General features: G+C 32.6%; 1 protein-coding gene across 1 annotated transcript; it reads right to left on the reverse strand.

Annotated features, from left to right (window-relative positions):
* Nucleotides 1–1,049: 1,049 nt before the first annotated feature.
* Nucleotides 1,050–6,545, reverse strand: LOC104904993 (wax ester synthase/diacylglycerol acyltransferase 7). Its single transcript, XM_010693435.4, has 6 exons — nucleotides 5,520–6,545; nucleotides 4,396–4,468; nucleotides 4,202–4,269; nucleotides 3,808–4,017; nucleotides 3,061–3,195; nucleotides 1,050–1,397 (listed from the first exon to the last, which is right to left on the reverse strand). Exons 1-6 carry the CDS (start codon nucleotides 6,333–6,335, stop codon nucleotides 1,236–1,238), a joined length of 1,464 nt encoding a protein of 487 aa, XP_010691737.2. The 5' UTR covers nucleotides 6,336–6,545; the 3' UTR covers nucleotides 1,050–1,235.
* Between the last annotated feature and the right edge of the window lie 5,286 nt (nucleotides 6,546–11,831).

Consider the following 11,831-nt stretch of genomic DNA (forward strand, 5'->3'; position numbering starts at 1 on the left):
TCATGCCATTATGCACCTAAATGCTCTAAAAGGAGTTCTAAATGCAATCAAAATACATCTAAAAACTATATACAAATGTGACTTATCAAGCCTTAACCTTGTTTAATTGTATTTTGCTTTTCTTTAATACTTTTTGTAGATGTTGTTTGTCCTTCAATTAATGAAATTTCTCTTTTAAAAGAAAACTTGTAGTTTACAGGGCATACATGGGATCATATTCCCTCTTCATTGCGAATTATTATCTCTATATCCATTGACGAATTATAGTGCGTTTGACTTTTATCAATCTCTTTACCTTGAAATTAGGGATTGAGAATAACGCATAAAGTAAATCACATGACACTTGATTGAATTTATAAAAACATACTCCCTCTGCTTTTATTTATTTGCTACATTTTTCAAAAAGGGTTGCTTTTTTTATTTGCTACATTTCCTTATTAGGAGACTTAGCCCACCAAAAAGTAATAGTATTATACTCCCTCCGTCCCAAAATATAGTTCCCATTTCTATTTTGGGAGTCAAATTTTAAAAACTTTGACCAAATATTCTTACTAATGTATACAAAAAAACATATTCATGAGGGGTCTTGTTAGATTTGTCTCAATGTATAAATTTGTAATATCAACTTTTTATATTTTTTACTAATAAGAAATAGAAGATATCGTAAGTCAAAGGTACATCTTGGAGACTGTGCAAAATGAAATGGGAACTATATTTTGGGACGGAGGGAGTATTTGTTTCCCTTCTTCTTCCACCAAAAAGTACTACTTTTTCCCCTTTACCCACCCTATTTAATGCTAAAGGGGTCAAAAAATACACTAAAAAAGAATGAAAATGACATCTTCTAAATTCTTGTGTAAATCAAAATGTAGCAAATAAATAAAAGCGAAGGGAGTAACTATTATGGGATTGCCAAGCTCATAACAGCATACCCACTTTTATTTCATTCTCTTCCTTTGTCAAATCACACTTTCAACTGAACACTTTATAATACTCATTATTTTAATAACAGTAAAGGATGGAAATGCCCCATTCTTGGAAGTTGGAAGTTGGAAGTTGGAAGCAAATGTTACTATGTCCAACTTCAATTAGATGTTTATCATAGCTCCCCATACTTCATACATATTACTTAATTAGGTACAATCTCAATGTCTGAAATATTTTTCTACCAAACAAACAACATAAGATAAATCCGTTTTCATTTATTGGCATTGCAACACAATATATTATATGACTTAGTATTTAGTGGCAGCACAATTATCTGCATCTTTCTTCATTTCAAGCAATGCATCTTCAAAGCACTTGGCTAGAAATTCTGGGTCATGTATCACCTCTTTGGCAACTTGAATTTGCAGATCTGCCTTTCCAGCATAGCTTACCATATGCAGTGTGATCGCCTGTACCAATGTCATCTCTTTTAGAGTGGTATATATAACTATATATTGCTATGATTCAATGAATATCTTTTTAGGCTTATGCACAATAATCTGAAGAGGGGTCCAAGCCTCCAAGGTATAAATGTGGTAATACTGTAAATAACTGGAGGAAGTTATCTTTATATTGTTATTGCTATGATTCAATGAATGTATTGTTATGCTATGATTCAATGGATGTATTGTTATTCTTAGTGCATAGATTTAGCTATAAGTTTATAGCTTTATTCAACAAATTAATAAATATGACACAATTAATTAAAGATATTATTTTCATAATAGAAATTATATTTATTATACCTATAAACTTATAACTATAAAATTATATTATAAAATTATAGGTATAAAATTATATTATTGTCACATTTATTAATTTATTGAATAAAGCTATATACTTATAGCTAATCCTATGCATTTGGTGCATATGTTTGAAAAATCCTAGTACTTTATGTGGTCGTTATGCAATTGTAGGGCATATTTTTTTGAGTTTTATTTTGGAAGTACATAAATATTGTTAATTGGTTGAACATATTCAGAGGACCAGATAGCTTCTTAGCTAGTCATTGTGGGAGCTCACATACTCATGGTGGACAATAGAGTATATCGATTTTTTTCTCAAATTAAAAGTAAAAATGAATAACTTGAAAGTAAATTGTGGTTCCACAAGAGAATAATTGAACACTTAGTATGATTCAAATTTTATAAAAATTGTTACCATAAAGTTGAATATTAGTTAGTACTACAGATACACTTTTTGATACTACAAGGAGTACGAATTAATTTTTTTTTTTTTTAAAAAGGAGTACCAATTAAATTTGTAAAAGATGCCTTGACTTGTGAGTGCTTAGAAGATGTTCGTCGAAATGCACAAGAGAAAAGTTGTGAGAGTGTAGCTCGGAAACCCGCGGGCGCAGGCTCGATCCCGCGGGCTAAGGAGTTCGTTGATATGCACAGCAGCCCGAAATCCCGCGGGCGCAGGCTCGACCCCGCGGGCGGGCAGAACTTTCGTGTGAATGAGGATGGCTGGCTGCGGGAGCGGGTCGGGCGAACGGGAAATAACGCGGAAACGCGTTTTCTGTTGTGAGTATAAATAGGTTATTTATATCTTAGGGTTTTAAACCACGAATTAGCCTATTTTCTCTCTGTAATATGATTTTCCTCACATAATAAAGTATTTTCCCTCTCTCTGCCGTGGATATAGCCAAATTGGTGAACCACATAAATCTGTTGTCTGTTTTTATCGCTTTTTGCATTCATAATTTGTTTCTCTCTCACGTCCGTTATAACAAAATTACTCTTTATATAAATTTTTTAAAAAAGTAATTTAATTGGTACTCTTTAATATCAATTTAACTTCCACCACATATCGAAAGGTAGAGTTGTCACTTTCGTATTATGGTGTTTACGTGGATCAACAAGATTCCATTACTTGTCATGCTATAGAATTTTTCATTTTCTATATATATATATTTTCTATATCAATCAAACAAACACATTATATCTTTTGATATAGAGTACACCGAATTCGGGAAGGGAAAGGGATAGGTTGCTTAACAAGAAGAGTAAGTTATTCAGAACTGGGAGATATTTTGTTTTGCCATAGAAAATTCAAAATTGTACCACTCACATGGGGTTGGCTGGAAGACGTGACTCTTATGAAATTTACAGGATTGCTAGCAATTGATATCTCCTTTTCGGGACCAGCAATATTAGATACTAGGAAGCTTGTGTTAGAAAACAGATTGTAATACAAGTCCCCAACCTGCATCACAAGCCAAAAGAGAATGCTTAAATCCTTCCTCCTTTATTCTAGAAACCCTTTTGTTAGGCGATATAACATATTATAAGTAGGGTGATAGAATAATTACTTTATCATGGACATCAACATAATATATGTATTGATACTTCTATTACAAAAGTTACATAAAAGCTCATTATCATCTTGTCATTTCGCTATTGCTTATAACCAAGAACCTTTAGATCGTCCAATGATATGACTTCCTATCTATTACATGGGATACCAAGGTTCAAATCTTGGTGGAAAAAAAATTTCATTTTTTTCCCAAATAGTGCTTCTTCAACGTACTACTACCAAGAAAAGAAGTGCCGAACAAGATTATCTGAACATCTTACCAGTGGCGGAGCCACGTTAGACCAAGTGCAGTAAAATTTATCAAATTTTATTTTATAAAATTTTGGATTTTTCATAATATAGTGGCCGGGTCCCTTGATCCCACTAAATATTATTTCTAGATCTGATCCGCCAGTGTATCTTACCCACTGAATCTCATTCATATCATCTTATAATTAGGTCAGAATATTTTATACCTCACAAATAATTGCTCCCATAAAATAACGATAAATCACTAGTTACCTTTGAACCAAGACAATTAAAAACAAGGCGTCCTACTTTGTAGCATAGTCGAGCTTCCATTGATCGCTTTTTCCGATCCATCACCGCTTTAGCCCGAGCTGTGTAGGCTAAAGCACCCATATCACGTTTAGAGTAAATAATGGGTAGTAGGAGCATTACAAATTTATTGCCCCAAGATGTTGTTAGATCTGATAGCATAGTGGACACCTCCTGATCACATTTTGGTCAATGTTAGCTACAACATGTAATAATCTATTGATCTTAAGATCGAGTTTCACCCCTCATAAAAGAGAACCCTAATTTTCCTCCTCCTTGCAAGGAACTTCAACTTACCTCTCAAAAACAATAAGAAAAATACACTTAATGCGAAACAAAGGTGTAACGTATACTTCACCTGAACTCCTGGACGTTCTCTCAAGTTTACAGGGCAAAGGCCAGTAAACTGAACACCATCACGCAAAGCTGCGCTAACAATTGTAGGGAAAATGTACTCAGAATTTCATACAATAATATTAATTTACATTGAGCCAATAAATGAAAAAAAAAATTGCTGATTATTAGAGTAAGCAATAATAATAATGTTTTTACCTGTAGGATGTTGACTATTGAGGTATCTTGTTAGTCCACACCATAATATTCCATAGAGAACATCATTTACTGTCTGCGTTTGGTAGTTTACATATAATAATCAAACATTAGATAAAATTCCAGTACTGTTTATATTTTGACCATATATATATATCTTATGAAATATTGGCCATGGATATTTTTCGAAGAAATATGTTGATATAATGAACCTAACAAAATCTTATTGCTGATAATTTTTTACTATATTAGTAAGAATTTATAATATAAGTTATCAAAAAATCTAATTTTAAAAATAGCAAACATGTACTATTATATATTGTCTATTGAGACGCATGAGTAATTTTCTTCTTCCAAAGTTTAAAGGGTTAGATATAAAATAGTTTCTCATTTGTATGTGTTAGTCAAAAAAGCAAATTTGATTCCACAATTCAAAAGAATTCTACTAGTAACGACTGTAAAAATGAGGAGGCTATGCATCTCAACGTCTTGTTTGGCAGTAATACTTAACGGTCAGGAAAGAGATGGGATAGAAGAGTGAGTTTGTCATATTCTTTCAAGTCTCTTAGCTTCAATGCTGACATACTGGAAGGATTTGGTTTATTAAAAGGAAATTTATATGATATAATTAAGGAAAGTTTGTAAAAAAAAAAAAAAACTTTTAGACGTTCAATTTTGCAAGAAAAAAAACCTTTTAAGCATTTTTTGTGAAAAAACCACAAACTTAATTTTTCTTACAAGATGAAACTGAGATGCATAGAGGTGGTGTTGCAAATAATGAAATTAAAATAGAGGGTTAAGAAAAGACAGAAGGGTCAGCGCCGGAATTGAAAAAAACCACACAGGAAAATGGAAATAGGTTTCTCCTTCCAAGAAAAATTAAGTTTGTGGTTTTTTTTTTGCAAATAATGCTTTAAAAGGGTTTTTTTTTCGCAAAATTAAACTTTTAAAAGGTTTTTTTTGCAAATTTTCTTATAATTAAATAAAAACATAGCATGATTGCATGTTAATGTATTAGAATGATTACGAGCCTATATTTTAGGAAAGATTATAATGATCCCCTATCAGAGGAGCTCTATGCATGGACTACTAATAGCATAAATTAGGAAAGAAGTTTAAAGTTTTACAGCATTTGGGATGGCCTTTTTGATGGTCTTCATATCTCCAATTTGAAACTTAGCAGTTGTCACCTTCCTTGGCCAAAACTCCACCCCTTGAATTCCACTAATCACAGTCTGTTTATCTTTCACCCACAAAAACCTTGCTATAAACTTCAACACAGATACTAAGCTATACCAAATAAACATTAGACCTTCCCACATCCCCATATTTTTTGAGCTCCTACCCTTAACACCATGGTAATTCTTATTATTGGACACCATCATCACATCATGATGACGCCCACCATCATCATGTACATTCCTAATTGATGAGTCATCCAGGGACCACAACAATGACATCAATGACATACCATCAGCCACTGCATGATGAACTCTCAGTATCAAGCACTTCTGTGCATGCATGATGTGCAACTCCCATAAAGGCTTATCTAAACTCATGGGTTCTAAGATGGCTATGTCAGCCAAGTAAGAGTTGATGGCATCCTCATCCGACATAGGCTCATGATCATGGTCATGGACCTCATGGCCATGCTCATGATGGATGAAGATATGGTTATCTAGGTTTACATGGGTTCTTTTCCACTGTTCAGTTCCATCATGTGGATCAACAACAAGGAGACTAGAGAAGCGTGGGATTTTGATCATGATGGACATGGATAACTCATGTTTTAAGGCAGCTACATCTATGGAGTTCTTAAACCCTATGACACAGTGGATCACATGATTATGCTTAGGGTGGATGCTTACGCGGGTGATAGGCGTTGTTGGCTCATCATCTTCATGCTTCATTTCATCTTCTAGTCCTACTCCTAGGTGATCCATATTATTAGAGATTTTTAAAGATGGAAGTTGTAGAGAACTACTTTAGGAATTAGGATAAATAGTGCAATTTGGGAAATGAAAGTTGATTGGATAAATTGGTGGTCCGTCCGTTCTTTACTACATGTATAGAGCAAAGTTGTCCATACAACTTTTTTTTTATTATTTGAGGGGACTAAGGATAAATATTTAGATGTTGATTTTTTATTTTTGTTTCTTTTCTTTTAGAAGTATGTTGGAAGTACAATAATTGAAAAACAAAAAACTCCACAGCAGGTTTTGTATACATTTGCTGTCTCAATTTAAGTATGTATAATACACCCGTGGGAGTTCGGATCCTCTAGAGTTTTAGTGAAACTCTACAAGGTAGAGTTATATCTGAGCCATACATTTTAAAATCAAAGGCTTATATTGGTGGAATGGAAAGATTTAGGGGTGGATTTTGATGAGATAAAATAGGGGTAAGATCACATGAGAATGCTCCTTACATGAGAAATGAGAATAAATCTCAACCACACGATTTGATTAGAGTTACAACACTTGTTCATTAGAGTTATACCCCCTTAAAAAAATTGAACCAAAAAAATTTTTTTTTTGATTTTTTTTTTCAAATTTTTTTTTGAGTTGCATCACTTTTTCATTAGAGTTACATCACTTGTTCATAAGAGTTTTAGCATGTAAAATTCATAGGGTGCAATATCTAAAGCTTGTTCCGAATTTTTTCAAACATGTTTTGAATTATTTCAAGCATGTTCCAAATTATTTTAAATATGTTCTGAAATATTTCAAGTGTGTTCTAAATTTTTTCAAACATGTTCTGAATTATTTCAAACATGTTCCAAATTATTTTTAGTTATGTTCTGAAATATTTCAAATGTGTTCTAAAACTTTTCAAACATGTTCTGAATTATTTCAAACATGTTCCGAGTTATTTTAGTTATGTTTTGAAATATTTCAATTGTATTATAAAATTTTTCAAACATGTTCAGTATTATTTCAAACATGTTCCAAATTATTTTAATTATGTTCTGAAATATTTCAACCGTATTCTAAAAATTTTCATACATGTTCTGAATTATTTCAAACATGTTCCAAATTATTTTAATTATGTTATGATATTTCAAGTGTGTTATAAAGTTTTTCAAATATGTTCTGAATTATTTTAAAAATGTTCCAAATTATTTTATTATGTTCTGAAATATTTTAATCTAAAATTTTTCAAATTATTTCAAACACAATTAACATCATCACAAATACTAAATTTAATTGAAAGCAATGTAGATGGCGATTTTTCTATAATGTTTTCGGCAAATTCACAATCAATAATTTGATTCCAACAAAATCACAAATTCACAATCACTTATTCGAATCAGTCACGCCGATCGGGGGGGGGGGGGGGAGGAGAACGCAAATTACTGATTTGATTCTCGTTAATCAATCAAATGCATTCTCGTAATTTGATTATAACAAAATTAAAATTCACATTCACAAATTTGAGCAAAAATAACGCAGATTACTGATTTTTCAGTAATGCTTCCGGCAAAATCAAAGGTAAAGCACCAATTTCCGATTATGTTTGTGGTAAAATTGAAAGTGAGAGGATTCGAATCCCGCGCCAATCGGGGAAGGAGGAGAGATAACTGCGATGAACGACGGTGATGCGGTGGCCATCGCTAGATGTTGGTAGTGGTGATTCTACCGTTGATGGTGAGAAGATAGAGAAGGAGGAGGTGATTGTGAGATTTCATTATTTTTTCCAAGAACATTTCAACCATTGGATCTGAAATGTTCAATGGTCCAGATCTATTCTCATATTTAGAGGTGTTCTCATATAAATGATGTATTCTCACAAGAGCCCTCCTATATATATAAAATTTATTTTATAAAATACACTAATTTTAGATAATTGATCATTTAGAGATTATGTGAATCAGAAGGTATTTACACTCATAATTATATAAGTAATTAAGTTAGAAAATTTTGTTGGGATAGGAGGATAGGGAGAGAAAGTAAAGGAAGAAAAAAGAAGGGGAACAAGCTAAGTAATGGCTATAAGGATTTGAAAGGCATTATGGCATTAAGATTTTCAAGATTTAACCAAAGCTTAGCTCAATATTCCGTTACTCATCGTATTTGGTTTGATATTGCTATCGCACATCACAACTTCGAGAGTCATATATAATGATATTACTAAAGAACGTCATTGTCATAATATTTTTGCTTCTCACTTTAGGCAATTAGCAATTGTTATTTTGTGGTTTTATGGAAAATTATTTCATGTAGCTTGGCGAGGAAATTTTGACAACGATGGCTTATCAAGAATACAAGAAAAACAAGTTGAATGGATTGATTACCGCCAAAGATGGTTGAACCAATAGTTCATTACAGAATGGATCTTTCCATTCTAATACTTTATACGAGAGTTATCAGTATTTATCAAGTTCGTTCTTATCTATATAGGGATTTTTAAGAATGTGCCTTCACAACCAATGGTGAACAATGGTTAGATTATCTTCACATTTAATAGTGACATACATTAAGTCAATATAACATAAAAAGGCAGGGTGTTCATGATGTGTACGTGTTGGATGAACCAAATCCTCATTGAATAATTGGCTTGAGCCTTAGTATGGGGACCTACTAAATGAAAACTTTCAAATTCAGAGAAACCCTTTTTTGTTTGCCAAATTACTATAAGATATATTGAAGAACCAAAACAATTACATACTAAAGCCATACCAAGGAAGAGACAAACCAACTAGCTAGGTTGGACCCCCTCAATATAGGCATGCTAAAACATGCTAATTAATTACACACATACATAGCCCTTTGTCTGAGAGTGAGGGATAGCCTAGTGGTTAGAGCTTCACTCCTGATTCCAGGAGATCCTGGGATCGATTTTCATCATCGGCAAGTCAGGATCCCCTTTATTCCCCCCAACTTGTCAACAAATATGTTATATATAACCCTTTGTCTTAACTATTTTATAGTCTTTCTAGGCGTATTGTTTGGCATTTCACTATCGACCTGTTTTGTTGTTGGAATAGGTGTTGTTGGAATAGTCTTTCTAGGCCCCTGATCCCATGCTTCAAGAGCGAGAGGGCACTGTTGGAATAGGTAGTGTTGGGTATCTTCTTGATCGTGTAGACAAATAGGGCATTCGGCTGAATGAGTAATACCCCGCTCTTGAAGACTAGATGTGGTTGCTAGGCCATTGTGCCACAACTTCCATAGGAAAAGTTTCCATTTTGGCATGATGTTCAAACTCCAGATAAGTCGAAAGAACTTCGCATTCATAGGAGAGGTCATGCTATAGATATCATTTTTCTGTTGGAGGAATATTGAGTAACCTGATTTGGTAGTATATGTGCACTATTTAGTGAAAGGCCAATATTGTATGTCACTTACCGTCAAACAAGCCGGAAGTTCAATACCTTTAATAATTGCACAAATTGAGCTAGAATGTAAATTTGTTGGCTAGCTATCGCCATCTCCTCTTGGCTGATGTTACGGTATTTATGTTAGATCGACTAGCAATGTTGTGTTCGACAATGATCCATACCGACAACCATTACTAATCGTCAGCTGTATATTCCGATAAGTTTGAGTTATCAATTAATATGCTAGAATTTTCAATATATCAGAGGAACAATCTTACTTCTCGTTCCAATCAATTAATAAAGACCCCGTTCTAATAAAGAATCCAATTTAAGGCTAACTTTTCATTCATTAATCACCTAAATGCTCCATAAAATTTTAGCTAAGCTAGTTTTTGGCGGACCTAGCTAGTACACATTAATATATTCTTCTTTCGATTCTTTTTAAGTGGCTAACTTTTCTTATTGTTACCAAAAGTGACCGATTTCTCTTTATGGCAAAAAAGTGGTCCAGACTTTCATTTTTAATTGTTTCACCTACTTATTCTTATTCAATACTCAAATTTAATTGTTTAAAAAACTGTCCCAACTTGGTTTTCACCACTTTTTCTCTCGGACACTCAAAAAGAAACGAAGGAAGTATTAGTGCAGAATAAAGCCACCCATAGACATAATGACCCTTTTTTTTTATATATATAGTTACCTTTTATCTAAAGTTACACTAATCTATCATTTCTAATACAATGACTTTTTTTTCATACAATTACCCTTCCCCATATTAATTTATAATAATGAAAGTTACACTTTATAACATAGTACTCCCTCTGTTTTTTTTTTTTTTTATCTTTCTCACTTCTATTTACACATCTTTGAACTTATATATCTTTCATCATATATTAGTAAAAATTATAACGATTGAATATTAATAATGTACTAATTGAGACGAATCAAACAAGATCCCACATGACTATATTTTTTCTTATAAATTGAAAAAAATAGAAGATTCTCTTTAAGTATGAATAGTGTCAAGATTCTAAGTGAGAACGATAAAAAAAACAGAGGGAGTAGTAGTTAATTGTTTGACACATAGTCACCATCATATCTACCATCTATAGCTACTCCGCTTGTATATCTATTATTTTTATAACATAATGATCCTTTTTTTTTTTTTCATAAATCACATTCATTAGCATTAAGTCCACATAAATTTAGTGTGGACTAGGTGCATATAAGTCTTTACATAAAATTTATACTTTATTAATTTTTTTATAGTTGTATCATATTGTCTTTTGATATTATTCACATTTTCTAATCTAACCTTTTTGTTTTGTGTATATGTCAGGAAACCCAGAATCATGTGAGATCTTCTTAGATTTGTCAGAACCTACATAATAAGGATTTTCGATATCTTAGGACCAATATAGTTATGAATGTCGTTCACCGGCTCCTCAGTCATCAATTCACTAAGGGGGTGTTTGGTATCATGTTTTTTCACAAAAGAAATGGAATCAAGTAACAAAATCCGTTTCTACTTGTTTGGTTAGTGTGTAAAGTAACAATTACCGTTACTTGAGGGAAACACATCCCCCCAAGTTGTTTCCTGTCAAAAACCTAAGGAAACAAATAACGTTTCACTCTTCAAACAAGAGGAAAGAGAGTGGGTTATATTTGTTTCTATTCCACTAGGATACCAAACAAGTAATAAGGGTAACACTTATTATTACCCTTTCTCCTCCTTATCAAAATCCTTTCCATTTTGTTTACGGTATTCATACCAAACACCTTATAAGTTCCTTAACCGTACCTTCCCAAGCACATTGGACATGCGTTAGCCCCACGTATGGTCTTACAATTTTGCAGAGACTTGTATTTCAGGTAAATAATCACCTGGTCTCAATTAGTCACTTCAACCAGACCCATGTGAGTGGCACCTTTCTCCCTCAATATGTATTTTCATAAGATAAAATTTTTACAATTTTTTATTTACACATAAATTGAATATATTAAAGTTTAAAATAGTGCATTTGACATAATCATTTAGGTACAACTATTAATAAACACAAAGAGTATTACTTTCTCCGTAACAGAAAGAATGCAACAATTGGGTATTATTTGTGAGATA

The sequence above is a fragment of the Beta vulgaris genome, chromosome 9, assembly GCF_026745355.1.
Source record: "Beta vulgaris subsp. vulgaris cultivar EL10 chromosome 9, EL10.2, whole genome shotgun sequence".
Taxonomy (NCBI): Eukaryota; Viridiplantae; Streptophyta; class Magnoliopsida; order Caryophyllales; family Amaranthaceae; genus Beta; species Beta vulgaris.

What these genes read in the sequence shown, in the direction of transcription:
- LOC104904993 (XM_010693435.4), bottom strand. Translation starts at nt 6,335, where the DNA reads ATGGATCACCTAGGAGTAGGACTAGAAGATGAAATGAAGCATGAAGAT. An exon ending in TTAATTGTCTTGGTTCAAAG is followed by an intron (nt 3,196 to 3,807) that starts GTAACTAGTGAT and finishes CTTGTGATGCAG; the next exon opens with GTTGGGGACTTGTATTACAA. An exon ending in CGTCTTCCAGCCAACCCCAT is followed by an intron (nt 1,398 to 3,060) that starts GTGAGTGGTACA and finishes ACATTGGTACAG; the next exon opens with GCGATCACACTGCATATGGT.